The sequence below is a fragment of the Asterias rubens genome, chromosome 12 (genome assembly GCF_902459465.1).
Source record: "Asterias rubens chromosome 12, eAstRub1.3, whole genome shotgun sequence".
NCBI classification, from domain to species: domain Eukaryota; kingdom Metazoa; phylum Echinodermata; class Asteroidea; order Forcipulatida; family Asteriidae; genus Asterias; species Asterias rubens.
In genome coordinates this window covers 10,346,074-10,367,466 of record NC_047073.1, presented here as the reverse complement: position 1 = coordinate 10,367,466, position 21,393 = coordinate 10,346,074, and the positions used below count along the sequence as shown (strand labels likewise).

At 38.2% G+C, this 21,393-nt stretch overlaps 1 protein-coding gene across 1 annotated transcript in view; it reads left to right on the top strand.

Moving 5' to 3' along the window:
* Positions 1-18,087, top strand: part of LOC117297864 (low-density lipoprotein receptor-related protein 1-like) — a 34,283-nt gene extending 16,196 nt beyond the window's left edge. Inside the window, exons 16-31 of the mRNA XM_033781032.1 lie at positions 450-702; positions 1,196-1,331; positions 1,861-2,040; positions 2,392-2,713; positions 4,468-4,695; positions 7,399-7,660; positions 8,720-8,858; positions 9,766-9,953; positions 10,615-10,852; positions 11,669-11,826; positions 12,868-13,022; positions 13,855-14,097; positions 14,603-14,861; positions 16,012-16,150; positions 16,858-17,030; positions 17,758-18,087. Of these exons, the coding sequence (XP_033636923.1) occupies positions 450-702; positions 1,196-1,331; positions 1,861-2,040; positions 2,392-2,713; positions 4,468-4,695; positions 7,399-7,660; positions 8,720-8,858; positions 9,766-9,953; positions 10,615-10,852; positions 11,669-11,826; positions 12,868-13,022; positions 13,855-14,097; positions 14,603-14,861; positions 16,012-16,150; positions 16,858-17,030; positions 17,758-17,943 (3,259 nt within the window). The 3' untranslated portion in view covers positions 17,944-18,087. The remainder of the gene's footprint in view (positions 1-449; positions 703-1,195; positions 1,332-1,860; positions 2,041-2,391; positions 2,714-4,467; positions 4,696-7,398; positions 7,661-8,719; positions 8,859-9,765; positions 9,954-10,614; positions 10,853-11,668; positions 11,827-12,867; positions 13,023-13,854; positions 14,098-14,602; positions 14,862-16,011; positions 16,151-16,857; positions 17,031-17,757) is intronic.
* Positions 18,088-21,393: the final 3,306 nt, after the last annotated feature.

Sequence of the window (21,393 nt, the reverse complement as noted above, 5' to 3'; positions counted from 1 at the left end):
TTGTAGAATAAAGCAAGACAGTTCTCTAAGAACGAACTCTACCTGGCAAGTAGATACACACATGGTGTTACCGCAAACCAAAGATACATTGATACCTCACCATGCAATGCCACAAATCCTATAAGAAAAACAATGTTATTGCTGCAACACGTTCTAAGAACCAGCATTTGGTAAACAAGATTAAGAGTTCTTATACTTGCATTTAGAAGAACAAGGTTATTGCTGTAATAAAGATTTCTCACTAGCATTTAGCACCCAAAAACAGATTTAGAGTTCTTACTAGCATTACTGCTACAAAGAGATCTCATTATCATTTAAGTTCCCCCTGTAACTGCTGCATGCAACATTTTCTACTGATGAGCAGGATCTTAAAATTGTACTTTAATGTTCCAGCACATACACTCGGCAAGTCTTAGCCGGAGTTTACTGTAAACTTGTTACACCTCCAGGTACATGTTTTGGACAGACTGGGGTTCGACACCCCACATTGGACGAGCTGGTCTCGATGGTCAAGATGCGGTTACCATAGTAACTGAAGGTATCGAATGGCCTAATGGTATAGCTCTCGACTATGATGAGCAACGAATCTTCTGGGCTGATGCTAGGCTGAGACGATTAGAGTCGTCAGATATCAACGGGAATAATCGACATGTTATCCGGGATACTGATATCGGACACCCTTTTGGTATCGTCGTACATCAGGTGCGTGATCAGACTCCTAGGATTGACATCACCTGTAAGCCAAAGGTTACAGATTCCAGGGTACTTTTTCAGACTTATAAGGTCACATCACAGCAAAATACTCCCTGAAGCTGTCATATCTAAGCAGAGATGCCAACATCTGCATCTTGAAATCAGGGAGATTTCGTCCAACAATTAGCGAGATTTTTAAGAATCAGGGAAAGAGTTTCCACACTCGGGGAGGTTTTCAAATGTTTTCAGTAGATTATGGAAAGCTTATTTATTTTTGGGAACTTTTTGCAGAATCAGGCAGAGGTGGCAGCTCTGTCTGTGGTTATTAGCCAAACAGACAACGGAAGTATATTATGAATTTTAACTACCAGTTGATTTTTTGTTCTGTTTGTTAGCATTCATCACACATTGCACGTCCAGTTCAGTCTTTTTCAGTTCTTTTTAGAGTCCCCTTTATCTGAAAACTTTAAACAATCGGACTTCCTTCTTGTTATTCTCACAGGCAAATGTCTACTGGACTGATTGGGACACTAGTGCAGTGTTAACGGCAAATAAGTACAATGGAGAGCGAATGGAAGTCGTCTCTGATGGCTTTGGCAATCCAATGGGTTTGGCATCAATGGACCATCGCTTTATGGGTAAGTCTCGACTTAATTCATGATTTCATGGCTTACTTTCTAAATCTTTCACTGAAGATATTAATAATACAAAGTTCTTATAAAGCGACATATCCTAGACACTAGATCAAGGCGCTGAACAAATAGAGAATAACAATAAACAAATTAATAATCTCTGAACAGTTCAGTCTTCAACAGGGGCCGCTATAGCCCAAAGGCACCCTGACCAACCACTTTCTTACAGATGGTGGGAGTAGGTGTTTAGATCAATCAATCAATCAATCAATCAGTCAATCAATCAATCAATCAATCAATCAATCAATCAATCAATCAAAGGTTTGCTCAAATACGCCGAGGCAGAGAAGAAATAAATAAGTAATTGATGGTAGGCCTGCTTAAACAAGTGGGCTTTTAGAAGTGTCTTAAATGTGTTGATGGATGTTGTGTCCTTGATGTGATTTGGAAGTTTACTCCAGAGTGTGACAATTTGGCTTGAACTCGTTCCTAGAACATACATTTCTTGTTTGTCTCCTTCTTCTTTGTCAAACAGATTTAACTAATTTCTGTGAAAGCGCTGGTAATCCATGTTCCCATCTATGCTTGAGATCCCTCAGTAACCAACAGGGGTTTTTATGTGCCTGCCCAACGGGTACAACGCTTGCATCCGATGGAGAAACCTGTCTATGTGAAGATGGGGGGTGGCTTATGGAGGATGGAGTCAGTTGTGATGGTAGGAATAAAAAACTTCACTACTCTGAAAGGTTTAGGGCCTTCCAAACTTTTTGAAAGTTTGCTTTTTTAATAAAAAAAAAATTATTTCTTTTTAAAAGCTGTACAGCTTATGTACCAGTACTAACCTAACAAACCCCCTATACATAATATGTATGGAAAGACCATTGTTTCAAACTTTTAACTTCATTAGTAGTTGTCCCCAAGCGACCAAGAGGGCCTCTAGATAACAAACGAACAGCTCTACTCGCATATGGGCTAAGCCATGCAAGCATCAAACCAGGGTCACAAGCCAACCATGCCATCCTTATTACTTAGCTCTGATAACCTATTCCATTTTGTTCACCTTTAGATACAAACGAGTGTTTGTCCACACCCAGCCCATGTCCTGCTGGTATTGGATGCATCGATTCTAAAGAGGGTGTACGTTGTATCTGTCCTAATAACTATTACCTCGTTGAAGAACACACCGGGCCAACATGCCTCTTCAGCTTTCCTACCCCACCCCCACTCCTTCTGGCTGATGGGCAGCGTGCCCTCTTTATTGATACACTTCTGGGGTCAGTTCGGGGAGGGGTACAGAGGTTGATCCATGCTACTGCGGTGGCTTACGATGACCAGCCTGGTAACGAGGGAATATACTTGAGTGATACTGGAAGTAATATCATCAAGAGGTGAGAGGATACGTTTGATGGACTTCATTTTTTTTAGCCCCATGTGTGTGGCCAACTCAAGGATTCAGAGAGCTGGCCACATGGGTGGGGCTACATTTTTTATGTTTGTTAACTATTGTCTTTATTCAGAGATACTCTGTACAGCGCTTTGTAACTTTTGCAAAAGGCACTTTATACATATTATTTATTATTATTATGATTATTATTATTTATTATTTGTGAGTACAACACATACCCAATCATCCCTCTGGCTATAGACCGTGCAAGTCTTGCGCAAATTCAAACATTTTTTGGACCGCTTTGGTCCAGGAAACAAACTTGCGTAGTTTGATAGATCCAATTGTTGGAATACGCACAAGACTTTCACAGTCTATTTATTAGTATTACTTATGTTATGAACACATCAACATTTTTTGTGTATTATAAGACTATGCAACTCTTCAATATTTGGAACTGTCAAAACTTCACTTTGTTTCTTTCACTCATTGAAGCAAATGCACATATAACCTTAAACATCTTGGGATATACTCAACTTCGCTCTGTTTATTGAATTAAAGGGTCTATGTACTTTTTGTAGGACAAAAAACACAATGTCCACAGATTTACACTAAACTTACACAGTTTGAAGATTATGATAGTAGAAAGCTTCCCTAAAAATGTTACTTGCTGAGGTGCTGTAGTTTTTGACAAATGAGTAAGACAATGCCATGGAAAAAATTTTCGTCTCGGTGATCATGAGACGAAAATTATTTTAGCATGAAAAAAATTTGTATTTTCATGACATTGTTTTACTCATTTCTAAAAATAAATACAGCACCTCAGCAACTAATATTTTAAGGTACGCTTTCTTCTATCATTATCTTCAAACGGTGTAAGTTTAATGTAAATCTGTGGACATTGTGTTCTGTGTTACAAAAAATACCCAAATCCTTTAAAGCAATCTCAGATGATTCTAACTAAATTGTCATGTGTTTGTAAATATATCTTTCAAATAATAAACAAGCAAAACTAAGTACTGCCCCAACAGCACTCTGGGGAAATGTGTTGAAAAGATACTGAAAAAGAATTGTGGCGGGAATCCCCAGATGGAGGAAAATCAACAAGACCTTGTAGAGACTAAAACATAATTTGAAGGAATGTTACAGAATTGGTAAGAAACAAAAACCGTGAAGGTCACAGATTTACATAAAATTTACACGGTCTAATGATGATGATAGTTGAAAACATCCCTTGAAATATTTCTGTCTCAAATGCCATATTTGATGAGAAATAAATAATCTAACTTCGTGTTTGGAGTTTATCGCTCAGTGAGCGTTTTTATTCATTTATATATCGGCATCGATGCAATGCAAAATTTGTAATCAGTTTTTCACTATTCTCTCGTGACCCAGATGGCTGATCGATCTCAAACTTCTACAGGTTTGTCAGTTTATGTATATGGTGGATAACATGAAGTGCTTACACTGCCAGCAACTGTTTTGTTAGCAAAACAACAATTCTGTAATGTTCCTTTACGTGCAAGATACAGGCTCGGGATTCGAACCTTGGTCCTCAGAGGTGAAAGGCAGGGAAAGATTACATTTTTGGGTATTATAACTGTATGGACTTAGGTTTAATAGGTTGTCCTTTAATTATTCAGCGCCCAGGAGCATGTTTACATGGATGGGCGCTATATATCAAATTCCATTATTACTATTATTACTAAAGATAATGCTTATAGTCAACCTGACCATCATCATTACACTTGATTTCAGAGTGCAGTTTATCAGTAACACAGAAGGCAACACTATAACCATCAAGGCCCACAATGGGGCAGTTTTCGGTATAGCGTTTGACTCAATTCATCGTTATCTGTACTGGGGGGACGCTCGAAAGAACATCATTGGTATATCAACCTGGAATGGTAGCTACACCGCGACACTTCTTACAAGACAAGATGGAATTGGTACACCGAGAAGTATTGCTGTGGATCCCCAAAATGGGCAAGTTGCATTTTTTTTTACTTTACAAAAAAAACGAAAATGTGGGTTAATAATCATGAAACCTTATTTTATTAACATATCCTTATTTTATTTTATTAACATTTTAAATTAAAAAAAAATTGTTTTTATGGTGTTTTGATAATTTTTTCTAAATGTTATATTTTTATGTACAGTCACAGGCAATTTGGCCCTTGCGATTTGTGGTTTTTATATGGTTGTATCGTAATTTGGGTGTGATCCCTTGCTACACGGCAGTTAACGGTTGTATGGCTTCTGACTGGCACCCCGAACAAAGATATTGACAAAATAGGGACACCGCCAATATAGGGCTAGATAGCTCAGTTGGTAGAGCGCCGGCACGTTAATCCGGAGGTCGTTGGTTCGAATCCCACTCTAGTCAATTCTTTGTTCAACCCCAAAAATCATTTACAAATTTACCCAGTCAGTTTCCCTTGTGGTTTATATTGATATCTGTAACAAAAAGTTGCATCCCCTTAAGGTGATCCCCTAGCTGCCGCTTCCCAGGTTGTATCGTAATTTGGGTGTGATCCCTGGCTACACGGCAGTTAACGGTTGTATGGCTTCTGACTGGCACCCCCGAACAAAGATATTGACAAAATAGGGACACCGCCAATATAGGGCTAGATAGCTCAGTTGGTAGAGCGCCGTTCCTTTGAAGTGAATTGTTTCTCAAAATGTTACATATTATCAACAGCTGTTTTCATAGTCATTATTTTATGGAGTAATTACCAAAGGTACACCTTCCATTTAAAGTGGACACTATTGGTCATTACTCGAAAAAAATGTTTTAATAAAAACTTACTTGTTAATGATGATTTTTTGTTTATTTTTATTTTTATTTTTATGCAAGTCGCCAGACACACAAGGCCTGAAGGCACCTTCAAGGTGTGGGCTACAATTATTATTTTTTCCAGAGGCCATTGCCACCTACTCCTAGGGCTGAAACAGGGTTACCCCTCTCACAGTCCATATGAATGTAGGCTTGGGTATCTTCAATTCGAAGCCTAGCCGGTAGAGCAGAAAGCACTATACCTCCCCTATTTTATGTATAATAATATCGAAGTCTTATATAGCGCACGTATCTACCAAACAAGGTACTCAAGGCGCTGAGTATAATACAAACTGTCAGAAAGATAGGTAATTGCAATGATGAATTTTGAGACCCAATTATTTAGCACCTTATAATGGTTTACAAGGTGCTACGGCGCATACAGCAGCCACAGCCAGGAACACCGGGGCGAACCCCTTCTCTTTTCGAAAAGTGCACTGGGTTCTTTAACATGCGTTACACAACACATGGGTCCAACGGCTTTACGTCCCATCCGAAGGACGAAGCAATGGTTAAGTGTCTTGCTTAAGGACACAAGTGTCACGGATGTGGCAAGTGTCACGACCGGGATCCGAACCCACACCCTGCTGATCAAACACCAGTGCTTGAATCCGGTGCTCTTAACCGCTCCGCCATGACACTGCCGAGCCATGACACTGTTGATAGTGTAAATCATTGTGAGAAACAGCTCCCTCTGAAGTATAGTTTTTGAGAAGGAGGTAATTTCAGGCCTGAATCTTTTTATTTAGGGTCTGAAAGCACACGAATTAGTGCAACAAGAGTGTTTTCCCTTCTTTCATTATTCTCTTGCAATTGAGCCCAAATTTATACAGATTTGCTGTGAGAGTACTGGTCTTTGACACTTAAACCCATTGGACACTTTCGGTAAAAAGTATTGTCTTAAGGCCCATACTTCGTGTATCACAACTTATATATAAAATAACAAACCTGTGAAAATTTAGGCTCAATCGGTCATCGGAGTCGGGAGAAAATAACGGGAAAACCCTCCCTTGTTTCTGCACGTTTCGCCGTGTCATGACATGTGTTTTAAATAAATTCGTAATTCTCGATATAACGAGAATTGATAATTGTTTTAATGTTTTCTCAAAAAGTAAAGCATTTCATGGAATAATATTTCAAGAGAAGTCTTTCACCATTACCTTCTGTAAACCCTGTAAGTTATTTGTAAATCTTTGAACTTTTATTTGTTTTTCTGTTCCGAAAGTGTATAATGGCTCAAAGCCATATTCTGGCATCTTTGGTCAATGTAATACGAAGTGTGTACCATTGAATTTGAATCTCAATCTGCCTTTCTCAGGGGTGAGAGTCATTGCCGACCAGAAAGTTTGAAACTACACGTATATGAGTGTCGTGGCCGAGTGGTTAAGAGCATCAAATTCAAGTTCTGATGCTAAGTCGTCGGAGTGTGGGTTCAAATCCCGGTCGTGACACTTGTGTCCTAGCTTGCGCCAGATACTTTACCCGGGGGTGTAAGTGGGTACCTGCGAGGGTAGAGGTTGATATTGTGAATGAAAAAGCCTTGGTGAGCGCCACCCCTACAGGGAGCTGAGAAAGATTAGAGGGATGTTATTGGCCTAATGACCAGGAGACTTATGTAAAGCGCATTGATACGGTTTATTGTGAAATGCGCTATATAAGAATTTGGTAACCCCTGGGGTTTAAATTTCACAGAGCTTTTTAAAAACAGTGTCCTCAGCACTAGAGAAGTAGACCATTGAGCTAGCTTTCTTAAAACGTGGACAAAACTACAGCTGATTTTCTTTGTTCGGCTGACTTTAAATATCTGAATATAGAGAAAAGTCTGAAAATTCCCATCCCTGTTTTTTCTACAGGTACTTGTTCTGGACTGAATACGGCGCTCGAGTGGATTACCCTAAAATCAAAAGAGCAGGACTCGATGGCAGTAATATGACAGAGATTGTATCAACTGACCTTCAAAGGCCAACCAGCCTCACATATGATGCCTCTCTGGAAAGTATATACTGGGTGGACGCTGGATCCCAGACCATTGAGACGTCCAAGTCAGATGGAAGCGAACGTCGAGTCCTCATGACGGAAATGTCAAGACGACCGTCCGGGATCGCTGTTTACCAAGCACGTTTTCTTTACAAATATCATAAAAAAACGTCTAATGAATAATAAAGATAGTTGGCAGCTAATTAAAATGATTGGTGGTATAATTTCAGTGGTTAACGAAATCACAAAAATTAATAATTATACACTGAAGCCCGGTTCATACTTCCTGCAAATGCGAATGCAAAGCTAATTTGACGTCACAACCCTCCTTTCGCAACGATATTCGCAAGTGATTTGAACAGAGTTGAACTGCTGCGAATTATGCGTTGCAAATTTTTGACGTCAACATTCGTATCGCATTCGCATTCGCAAGAAGTATGAACCGGGCTTTACACCAATGAACCAATGAAAAAGCAGGATTTGAACCTTTTAACTGATTTGGGATGAACAAAGAAACATTGACTAGAGCGTGATATGCACCTTTGAATGATTCGGGTTGAACACACAGATAAATTTAACTCAAGCGGGATTGAAAAAAGAGAAATGTAACAACATACACAACTTCTTCTCCTGAAGACGAGCAGAGTATACTGTTCGAAACCTCAAGACCAAACCGGCTCTTCTCAGAGCAAACACTCACACAAAACAGATTTACACATGGTTGTACCCGCAAATTTACTATTTATTTAAAGTTTCTTCCTCACAAGCAAAATTTTACAGTAATGGTATTTTGAGCTGCCACAAAGAACTTCTCTTTGAAAAGAAAGTATAGAAAATATTTCTTTCACATTTGAAAGGGCATTAAACAGAGCTTAACATAGAAACTTCCTTTTTTTTCCTTCTTTTTTTCTATTAATTTTGGTTTTTACCCATACACCGATGTGTGTTAGCACTGTATACTCAGTACTTTCCCGAGTCCTGTGAAAAAATATCACAGGCAATTCTAGAGTTGCAAGGGTCGTGGTTTCGAATCCCACCCCGAGTAACATGCCTGTGATATTTTTTCACAGGACTCGGGAAAGTACTGAGTATACAGTGCTAACACACATCGGTGTATGGGTAAAAACCAAAATTAATATTCTTTATCCCCGATGCAAATTTAACATCTATTATATTCTTTTTTTCTAACAATTACAGGACACCGTTTACTGGACCGATATAAGCAAAACCTCCCTGTTTTCAGCAAACAAATTTACTGGGAGTAGGATAGACGTGGTCATCAAAAACCTGTTAAGACCAATGGGGCTAGCTGTTGCAATTCCAGATGAAACAAATGGTAAGTTATTCAGGAGTTAAAACTATGCATAATGGGGTAATACTGTTCTCGGGTGAAGTTTGCTGTAAATCTGTTTTGAGTAGTGTTGGCTTAGAAAATTCCAAAAAGTCTGTAAGTAAAAAAAAACTTTGCATAACATTTGCATAAATTTACCAACCAAACTTACAGTACGTTTACATTTTGATCACTTTGTGTTTATTTGATTATTTTTGTGGTAACACGCCTCTCTTAATATTCATACATGACGTCATAATTCTTCCCCAAAAATGAGGCTATGGGGCCCATGTCCACCACCACTTGCAGTGGCTGCGTCTATAGCCTCGTTTTGGGTTAGAACTGTGACGTACCTCTTGCATAAATATAAAGAGAGGCGTATAGACTTGTCATTTTGATGAGTATGCTAAAGGGTAAGTAATGTGTTTTATTGTTTCGTCAGAGTGGTTCGTTACTTAAATCTTGGTGTGATAGCCACAATTAATGGTACTCCATAGACACAGAAAATTTGAAGAGAAATCAGGGACCAAAATGAAAATAGACAAAAAGTATAGTTTGAAAAAAAATAATGAGGGCTTAACTTGCGTTCAACACAAAATTTTACAAATTGCCAACTTGATGGCTCTGCTTAAATGTTCAAGCTTATAAATGGGTTGTAATGACCATCATTGACGGCCATATTTGATGTTTTTTACACGTGAAAAGTGCACGAGAGTCTAGAGCAGCACGTACACGCTTGCACTTTTCACGTGTAAAATACATCAAATATGGCAGTCAATGATGCGTATCGCAACCCATCTACTTGCTTAACCACTTATTATTGGAAGTTCTGAAATTCTTTGAATTTAGCTGAAGTCAAATATCTCTGACTCCAGCCAAATTCAAAACTTACCATTCACATTTTTCCTTTTAGCGCCAAATGCCTGTGAAGAAGCCGGAAACATCTGCTCCCATTTCTGCCTCGGCGTACCAAGATCAGTTGATCCTGCTGGGTTTAGATGCTTCTGTCCCGGAGACAATATTCGGCTGACTGGAAGCAATAACTCCATCTGTGTTTGCCAGAATGGAAGTCCTTTGCTACCAGACGGTGTCAGTTGCCAGGTTAGAATATTGAATGGAGACTTTCCTAGAAAAAAATAAATTCCAATCAATTTATTTTTAAACAGGTACTTAGTCAATTCCGTGATTGAGCCCTTTTCAAACTCTATCTTTTATCCCCGGTTAATGCAGCCCCTGTGCACTTTTACACCGTCCCCGCTTAGGTCACTAAAAATGTATTCCAAGGGATTCCAGCTGTTATGGAGTGGCATTAATAGGCCACCGTAGCCTTGCTGTATGATGATGTCATGGGCTGTGAATAAACCACTTTCAGTAAATGCTACTACTGAAGTCCTGCAGTCTTTAGAACATGGTGTCAGAAGTGGTTTCAAGAATACCGCTGGGTTTTACAGCATACCTCTGGTCCCGAGCATGTATGGCTTTTACCCGGGTTATGCCCATTTGCCGGGGCAGACCAGGGGTATAAAGCGATCATAGTATGAAGAGGCCGGCCTTTATTCCCTGGGTTGCACCCCCATGGAATAAAGTTGTGTGAAAGAGGCTATTGATTGTATTTATACACTTGTTATTGGAATGTCAATAAAAAATCAGCCTTGTCTAACGCATAAAGATACACAAGCTCTGCTCTTAATTGTTCCAACATCATTAATTTTTATCATTGTTGATACTAAATTCCCTATTGCTCAATTTTGTTTCGCTCTAGCCTCGAAGAGAATGCCATCGTAGACAGTTCCAGTGCCAAACTAGCGGGGAATGCATTTTACTGAATCAAGCGTGTGACGGGCACCAGGATTGTGACGATGGGTCAGATGAAGATAACTGTGATGGTGGCTGTGGTGATTGGGGTTACCAGTGTAATAATGGCCGCTGCATACCTAAATCGCAGCAGTGTGACGGCATTCCAGGGGACTGTCCTGAGTATGACGATGAAATTGTGTGTGGTACGTTAGGATAAAACTTTCACTGTAGAAATAGGGGTGTCGTGGCCGAGCGGATTAGAGCACCAAACTCAAGTTATGTTGTTTCTGTTCAGCAGAGTGTGGGTTCGAATCCCGGTCGTGACACTTAACTGTAATTACTCTCCACCCAAGAGTAAATGGGTAACTGTAAGGGGGAGAAATGGTTCTTTGATTTGGCTTGTAGCGCATAGTTGTTTCGCACGCTGTATACTCCAAGGGAGCTGAGATGGTTTAGAAATGATTTCAATGGCCCAGTGAATAGTGGTAATAATGTTTGAAGCGCTTTGAGACACTTTTAGTGAGAAAAGTGCAATATAAAAACCGATTACCGAGGAGTGGTTCCCAAAGAATATCTTCCTTTTAAAGAAACTTCAACCATCATATAGATATTACAAGTCTCATTCAAAAATTGGGACCTGTTAAAGTGCACAAATTTGATTCCTTGACATGTGAAGCAATACATAGGAACTCAAGAATGAATTAGTACACAACTTGAAATGGGGAAATACAAACCAAATAAACACTATAAAAAAAATTCAGAGCATACTTGTATGTTTCTTCAAAAATGTTGTTCAGTTATTGGTAGCTAGCAACTAGTAGAAAAAACACAATAAGGAGCTTATAAAGTTTGTAAAAAGAATAGAAAGCACTCTTCAGTTTGCTCAGATCAATTAGCAGCCATTTTCTATCCAAACTATTAAAGCAACTTGTGATACAAAGTTTTCTTTAAGTTTCCCCCTACATTGTCTTATAACCTACCAAACTCAACCCAATGACCAATATCTGTCTCCCCTACAGAGAATGTTCCAGATTGGTGTGGTACAACACAACCTGACCCATGCCCTGGGGTACAATGTCTCAGCTTGCTGGCAGGACTACAGTGTATTTGCCCTGATAATTACGTTCTTCTACCAGACAATCGAACATGTCGACACGCATTCCCAACACCACCCAAGGTAATTGCCGGTCTTCCATGTTTTTGAAATAATAAACCACAAGGGTTTTGAAACATGGGGTAATTCTTTGTACAACCCCAAATCATTTAAAAATTTGCACAGTCAGTTTCCCTTGTTGTACATTGTTTGATATCTGAAATAAAAAGTTACATCCCCCTTAAGGTGATCCCCTGGCTGCCACTCCCATGTTGTAGCATACAATATTTATGTGATCCCTGGCTACACGGCAGTTAACGGTTATATGGCTTTCGACTGGCACCCCTGAACAAAGATACATTGACAAATCAGGAAGACCGCCAACATTTAGGGCTATGGCTCCACTGATCAGTTTGTAGGGCGCTGGAATTTTAATCCTCAGGTTGCTGGTTCAATTCCTGCTCTAGGCAATTCTTCTTTGTACAACCCCAAAAAATGTTTCCATATTTTAACCAACCAATCATCTACCCAATCCCATATTCAATCTTCCCCAAACATCCTTTTTAGCCGTGTTACTCCTCGACTTCCAACTTCTTTTTCAATGTGTTCTCCTGTTCTTCTTCGCAATTTTGCTATTTGCTGAGGGTCCAAAATTCAGAAATCAGACTTAAAGGCACTGGACACTATTGGTAATTACTCAAAAAAATTGTTAGCATAAAAACTTACTTGGTAACAAGCAAGGGAGAACTGTTGTTAGTATCAAACATTGTGAGAAACGGCTCCCTCTGGAGTAACGCAGTTTTCGAGAAAGAAGTTATTTTCCACTAAAATATTTGAATTTGATTTCGAGACCTTATGATTAGATTTTGAGGTCCCCAAATCAAGCATCTGAAAGCACAACTTCGTGTGACAAGGGTGTTTTTTCTTACATTATTATCTTGCAACTTTGATGACCAATTGAGTTCAAATTTTCACAGGTTTGTTATTTTGTGCATAATGTTGAGATATACCTAGTGAGAAGATTGGTCTTTGACAATTACTAAAGGTGTCCAGTGTCTTTAAGTAGGAAGAATATCATGCCTGACCTCTATAATAAGTCTCTCTAAATTTCTTCTTGATGATTAGTTGTTGGTAGCTGCTCAGTTGAAGGTTCTGGAGGTTGATACATCGAGGTTACAATTTGACGATGTGCAGGGTCGGTGGAATGACGTCGTTGGTATAACCTATGGTGGGGAAGATGCAATGTTTGTTGGTGATATTGCGCTTGATACAATCGACAGGTACAGTGAGAAATCTGGATTCTCTTTACTTTACCATGGTAAAATGGGTTTATATGGGCTGGGCTACAATTCACGTCAATAAACATCTATTTAATGATGGCAGTTACGAAGACAATTCAAATACAGGTTAATTTAAATTATATTATTATGTAGGTGTGGATAATTAATGTCACAAAATAAACAACGCAACAAAACAGAAATCTTTGATGAGTAATAATAATAATAATAATAATAATAAAAATAGGGTTAATAGATAGAAGAAACTTTTTTTATGGAGTAGATTTGGGTTTAATTAGGTTTAAACGGGCTGGACTGGCAAAGCAGTAGATTAAATTTGAATGTGATGAGTTTTCTTGTTAAAACAATTTTTAATTAAATATCGCCCAACTCACACGTTGCCACCTATACTACTGGGGCTAACCAGGGTTTACCCTTTACAGTCTTTAAGGATGTAGGTTTGTGTATCATCCACTAGGAGCCTGGTTGGTAGAGCAGAGTGCACTATCTTCCCAACTTTTTAAGAAGCAATTATGGTCAAATGCCTTGCTCAAGTGTCATGACCGAGATTCGAACCAAAGCAGCTTAGGTCCGTTGAACTAGACCACTTGGCCATTTACGCCACATATTGAAGTTTGTTGTTAAACTTAGATTAGTTAAGTTGGACTGATGCTGACAGGAGAAGGTTTAAGGGGGATGGGAAAGGTTAAAATGGGTTGCTACATATGATCTGGTTATTAGAGTGGAACTGAGTATGACTGGTATGGACTGTGCTACCAGGCAAAGAACCCATTCCAACTTTTAAACCATTTTTGTTTCTCATTGCTTCTTTTAGGTATTTCACTAGTGGAGGAAATGTTGGTCAGACACTTTTAGCAACGGACCGGACCGTGATTTCTGGAATAGCCAACACCTCCGAGGGGCTAGCATATGACTGGGTCAGTAAAAACCTCTACTGGGTGAACACAGAACAACCTGCGTCCATTGATGTTGTCAGTAACAATGGCCAGTTCCCATCAACGAAAATCCTGAAGAATTTGGACAAGCCACGAGATCTCGCAGTGGACCCAAAAGAGGGGTATGTTTTATCAGTTTGGAAACATTCTTGAACTTTAAAAACAATTTGTGCAGGTTTGATATTTCAACCTGGAAAAGAAGAGGGACAATTTTGTTGAGTACGAGTGCTGACCTGGGCCCAATTTCATAGAGCTGCTCAGCACAAAATTTGCTTAGCATGAAATTTCTTCCTTGATAATAACAGGACTACCAACCAAATTTCCAAGTGATTTTTAGGATAAGCAAATAACAGCTGAATACCAGTAACAAGAAATATGCAACAAATGGAAATTTTGTTGGTAATCCTGTTTTTATCAAGGAAGAAATTTCATGCTAAGCAAATTTTTGTGAAATTGGGCTCTATGAAAAAACTATGTTACTATGTTTCTCACAATTTGTTGTACTATCAACAGCTCTCCATTACTTGTTACAATTAAGTTTTTTTATGCTAACAACTATTCTGAGTAATGACCAATAGTGTCCAGTGCCTAAAACTGTACTGTCTCTTTTTTACTCTTATTGCTCAGGTACCTGTACTGGACTGACTGGGGAGACAATGCAATGATCGGCAAAGCAGGTTTAGATGGTTCTCAGCCTCTAAAACTGGTATACACTAACATTGGATGGCCTAATGGACTGACGCTAGATTTCCAAGCTAGACGGGTTTACTGGGTGGATAGTAAACTGGACAGAATGGAATACGCTGGGTTCGACGGTGACGGACGACGCATTCTGATTCAGAACAACCCGAAAGTACAGCACCCTTTTGGTATCGCTCTTCACCAGGTAAAGAGAGAATAAAAGGTTTTGATAATAAGGAGTACATGTTACAGTAAATGCCAGACATCACATTGCGATCAATGATGATGAGATATTAGATCAGGGGTCTCCCCTGATAAAACGGCAACAAGTGATTTTTGCTGAAATTCATATAATTGTTTTCAATCATTTAGAAACTTGAGTTCACATGAGAATAGACAGATTTTAATTTAGCCTTCTCCGGTGCTTTTCAGAAAGTTTTTTTTTGAGTGTGTGAATGTTACTTAATTTGACCATTATGCTAGTTGTGATTGCTTCCTGCATTAATACATCAGAAAGAAATATTCATGTCAATTTATCTTTAAAACCTGGGCTTCTAAACTGTCCTGGGGGGCGAGTATATTGCAGAGTTCACAAGGCCCAGTGAGCTATTTTTACAAAAAGCGAGAGCCCTGAGATCCATATGTGGGCGAATGAAGCCCAGTGACATTATACCAGCATGATAGTTGGTCCTTGGGAAAAAAAGTAGGAAAATTGTATTGAGTACAATTGACTGACCTACACGAACATTATTATGTGTAGGTTTTATATTAGTAGACTTTTCAGGACTCATTAAAGACACTGGACACTATTGGTAATTGTCAAAGACCAGTCTTCTCGCTTGGTGTTTTAACATAATGCATAAAATAACAAACCTGTGAAAATTTGAGCTCAATCGGTCGTCGAAGTTGCGAGATATTAATGACAGAAAAAAACACGCTTGTTGCACCATGGTCACACGAAGTTGTGTGCTTTCAGATGCTTGATTTTGAAACCTCAAATTCTAAACCTGAGGTCTAGAAATCAAATTCGTGGAAAATTGCTTCTTTCTCGAAAACTATGTTACTTCGGGAGCTGTTTCTCACAATGTTTTATACTATCAACCTCTCCCCATTACCTCGTAATCAAGAAAGGTTCTATGATAATAATTATTTTGAGTAATTACCAATAGTGTCCACTGCCTTTAATTCAACATTTTCAGATTTAAACAAACCAGAAAACACACTAAAGTATGAAGAGTATTATGAATGATTATATTCATTTTAGGTCCAATACAACCTCGATCAAGATACAACAAAATGTATGCCTAAAAAAAAAAAGAAACTTGTAATTCCAAGATATTTCTTGATCTTTACAGCACATGGTGTTCTGGGGCGACTGGAATTCAAAAGAAGTTACCATCGCCAACAAGTTTACTGGAGAGATACTGGATTCTATTCAGTTAGACACTAGACCTTTATTTATGTCAGCAATTGAACACCGGTCCGAGTTTGGAGGTACGTAAGGTTTTAAAACATTGTTTATGGAAGATACCAAGATGACAGTGTCAGTGACACTAGGATAAGCCTACTTTTTTTGCATTTTGCAATCATGGAGACTCTATTGAACAATTATGGAGACATTGAGAGTTTCGCTTGAATACCCTAAAGAGGGTACCCTAAAGAGGGCTTGTAGCTGAACACTTTTACTGGACAAAACCCAAAATCAGACTGCAAACAAACTTTCTTCACAATTTAACATAAATATAAACCTTGTTTATTTGAACAAACACTTAATAGATATAATATTGTCTAATGCGAGAATGTTTGGCAAATGTTTCTCAGACTAAAACTCAACATTTCATGTACTCTTATTCAATTAAAGGCAGTGGACACTATTGGTAATTATTCAAAATAATTTTTAGCATAAAAACTGTCTTGGTACCGAGTAATGGAGAGCTGTTGATAGTATAAAACATTGGGAGAAACGGCTCCCTCTGAAGTAACGTAGTTTCCGAGAAAGAAGTAATTTTCCATGAATTTGATTTGTAAATTTCCCACCATGCTATTACTATACTGTACTACTGGACTCTTAAAAAGGTTTACAAGTGCAGTACTCTTAGTCCTTAGTAAAATTTCGTTTATAGCTTTTAATATCTATAGTGTCAATTCCCTTGCTTTCATTTCTAAACTGACCAATACTGTGGGTTTTATTTTATTTACAGTTATCCCTAACCGATGTCTGAATAGTACCTGCTCCCATATCTGCCTTCCCTCCCCCTCAAAACTGACGGACTATATCTGTGCATGCCCTCAGGGCAGCCTTCTGGATTGGACCAAACGGACCTGCCTCTGTGAAAATGGAGGGCGCCTGCTGGAGGATGGAGTCAGCTGTGAGGTAATGAAAGACTTCATAGCCAAAGATTTGTTGGTGTTACATTTATCCAACTTTTGAAAAAATCAAAATAGTATACAGCACTTATAGAGCGCACAGTATCTGACAAAGTAAATGCCATTCAAGGGCGCCATTACTTGTCAGATCACCAAATAATAATAAGAACTAGTTCTTATGTAGCGCATTTAACAATAACGTATCAATGTGCTTTATAATGGTGCCCTGGTCGCTGGGTCAATAAAATTTCTTTGATCTTTCTCAGTTCCCTCCCTGGGGAGTGTACACAGCCCTGTGAGCTGCGTAGCGATCCAAACAGCTATGCAAAATTCCACACCAACTTCAGACGAAAATGTTCTTTGCAAGGAAGGATCAGAACACGATGCTACCTGTTTACTCATTAATTTTTTGTAAAGCGCTTCGGGACTGTTGTGTGAAGCGCTATATAAGTGCCGTTCATTATTATTATTATTTGGTCCGGGAGTTGATACAATGAGTGGTTGGAGCGATGAGCTGTTGTGTTGCTGAATCTAGTCCCTAATTACCAAATTCATGCTGTTTTAACTATTGATTTCTCTAAATGTGTGTGTATTGTATGCATGTTTAAAATTGTTATCCTTCCGTTACTGATCGTTTGTATTGTATCTGCACACAGTTCTTTGCCAAGGCCATTTTTATTTCCCCAGTTGGAGGGATAACAAAGTTTTATCTATCTTTCTATTATCTAATTCAGGATCCAAAACCGTTACCCCTTCAAGTGAGTGGATTAACGACGCGGTTCTTAGCCAAACAAGGAGTTGGTAATGACTTTGATCTTCAGTGTACGATCACTCAGAATGCAGTGGAATGTATCCCTAAAGGCATAGAAGAGAATCCGAGCCCGACTCAAGAAGGGACTTATCAATGCCAAGTGCCGTAAACCTAAATGAAATAGTTTACTTTTTGTTTTATTGAGGGGGTATTTTTATGGAACTATGTTCTTTCAATAAATTCCAGGGCCCAATTTTATAGAGCTGCTTTTTCATTTAAGCACAAACAGTAGCAATGCAAAACAAAATCATGCACACCAGAATAAGGTAACCAGCCAAAATACCATTCCACAATTACCATCTGTGACTGGTATCCTGCGTATTTTTGCTTAGCAGAAAACTGTAAAACAATTTGCTGTTTAAGCAGCTCTATGAATTTGGGCTCAGCTGGACCCAATTTCAGAGAGCAGCTTGGGGACTGGACACTATCGATTATTATCAAAATAGTTGTTAGTGTAAAAACTGACTTGGTAACGAGCAATGGAGAGCTGTTGGTAGTGTAAAACATTGTGAGAAATTGCTCCCTCTGAAGAAACGTAGCTTTTTAGAAAGAAGCAATTTCTCACTAAAAAACTTTAATTGAATTTGAGACCTCATCAGCTAAGCTGAGGTCTCAAATTCAAGCATCTGAAAACACACATTTGTGCGACAAGGGTGTTTTTTCTGCCATTATTCTCACGCAACTTCAACGTTAAATTTAGTTAAAATCTTCACAGTTTTGTTGTTGTATGTATGCATATGTTGAGATACGCCAAGTGGTCTTTGACAATTACCAAAGATGTTCAGTGCCCTTAAGTAGATAAGCAGAATAAGGTTATACTATCCAAAATACGCATAAGCATAATTTGCTGTACTTAAGCAGCTCTATAAAAATTGGGTCCAAGCAAATACTTACAAATTATCTCTCAAATTACCATTTTCATCAAGCTATGATAGAAGAAGATTTTGCTTCATAATTTATATTCCGAGCAGACAGTTAGATGAGCACCAGTGACAAACAAATGTGAACTAAAAGGCACCAAGAATGGGTTGCCTTCCCAATAAGGTTGCCTTCCCAAAGCGCTTCACATTACTACCCCTGGTTGCCTTCCCAATTTCTGCTAACATATTTTTGCTTACTCTTTGCAAGTTATTTACATACTACTAGTTTGCCTACTAGTTTACTACTAATTTTTGCCAAAATTTGAAACACAAAATGAATAAAGCAAATGTTCATATAGTTTTATAATTATACCAACTGCTAAACTGATTGTTTGTGTGTTCTGAAATAACATAATGCTCTGAAGATATTTTTGTTGTCAAATTTTGTTTGAAGGGAATGATTGTACTATTAAAACCAAGAATATTTTTACTCAGTTGAGAATAATACTGATTTCTTAAAGGAAAGAAGAATAAACAAAGAAACAATTACTGTAAAAAAACTGTAAATTAATTTCTACTTTTTTTGTATTATAACTAAATACGAATTTGCATGTACGATCATTATAGCCGGACTCAGATAAAAGAACAATAGACACCTTTTAGTTGTTGGACTGTTCTACCTCCGTGGACTGAGTGACACATTCTAAACCGATCCAATCTTGCCTCCCTTGATTGGTTGATTAGCTATGTTTTACCATGCCATGAAACACACGCCCACAATGCTCCTGATTGGCTTGGCTGCCCAACACAAACTGTGATTGGCCAAAAGTTACATGAATATTCAGTGGCAAAGCCTCCATTGAAGCCTTCATTTGCATGGTAGTTGTTTTGTACACATACCAATGATGATATGGGGTGTGTTGCTGAATGATGTGTTTAAGCACAAACATGAACAACAAATTGCAAAAACAAGTTATGGGGAGAAATGAAAATTGAGCAAGAGGTTAAGTGCACCCAAATTGCCCCTTGCCAAGTATAAATGATTGTATAAATTAATTTGATAAAGTATAATATGTTGATTCTCAATGGAACACAAAACAAAACAAAAACTTTATTAAAAACAAAGTATCTGGTCGTCAACATAATTTATGATCCGGATAAATACAGTGATTAATTCTAAAAGTAATTTTTTTGTTCTTTAAAGGCAGTGGACACTATTGGTAATTACTCAAAATAATTATTAGCATAAAACCTACTTGGTAACGAGTAATGGGGAGAGGTTGGTAGAATAAAACATTGTGAGAAACGGCTCCCTCTGAAGTGGTGTAGTTTTCGAGAAAGAAGTAATTTTCCACGAATTTGATTTCAAGACCTCAAGTTTAGAATTTGAGGTCTCGAAATCAAGCATCTGAAAGTGTGACAAGGGTGGTTTTTCTTTCATTATTATCTCGCAACTCCGACAACCAATCGAGCTCAAATTTTCACAGGTTTGTTCTTTTATGCATATGTTGAGATACAGCAAGTGACAAGACTGGTCTTTGACATTTACCAATAGTGTCCACTGGCTTTAAAACAGCACGTCTGTATTTACCAAATTCACCTAATGTCACCAGGTCATGGTTGTGCTTTTTTGGAAGCTTCGGATCCCCTGTGTATTGCTGGGCTATTTGTGGCCAGTACAGACAAGAAAATTCAGTCCTTGATTGTTAGGTCCAAAGACTTAAAGGGAATGTACACTTGGTATCAATCTTAAAACTTATGGCAATAACAACTCTTGGTTAGATTCCTATATAACTGGGAAAAATTGACCACTTAAAAAATAAATTAATAATACCAATAAACAGACTTACTGTTGGGGTACTCTCTTGAACAAAACTAATGAGCAAAACCAAGTTGGGTAGGGAAAAGACGCGAGGAGATGCAAACAAAAGGAACAGTGACTGTATACAAACAAGTTACAAAAGGCTGCTAAGAAAATTATAAAAACCGGGGTTGCTGTAAAACAGCTTAAGAGGGAAATGTAAACAGGAAAGGCAATTAACTTAAACCATGAATGAACTATGTTGATTATATACAATGGGTTTTCCACCTCTGCCACACCTACAACAACTTTTGATAGTAAAGCATGTAGAGACACATGTCATTTCAAAGTAATGTGGTTTTGTAAAAGTGTGTCAATTTTTAAGCCCCCAAATATATCACTTTTTATTCTTAACAAAATATAGACGCTGTGACCTGTGACATCGCATGTTTACAAAAGAGCCCCAGAGCATGGACTTCCTGAAGGCACGATTTGTACACAGCCTAATGGAAGAAATCGGTAAATAATATATTTTATGGAGATTGCACTGTCTAATTCTTATCAACTTTTGAAATGATGAAAGAGGGCACATCTCTCAAAACTTGTCCAGCTTTTACTTTCATAATTATTGGATTTATGTGGAAATTATGACACAAAATGTCAACTTTCTCATTATTGTGCGTGCCAGAATACTCAATATAATGGTCTATCAAAAACATAATACAGCAGAAAAACGAATGCAAAACTAAACCACTTTTAATATGCCTCTTTGAAAATATTGCTCCCAGAATATTCTCCCAGAAAAACCACTTGGCAGTCAAATTTCCATTATTATAGAACAACCTTGAAGATAAATAAGCATAATATGCATTGTGTCTGTAAAATATGGTAAAAGGAA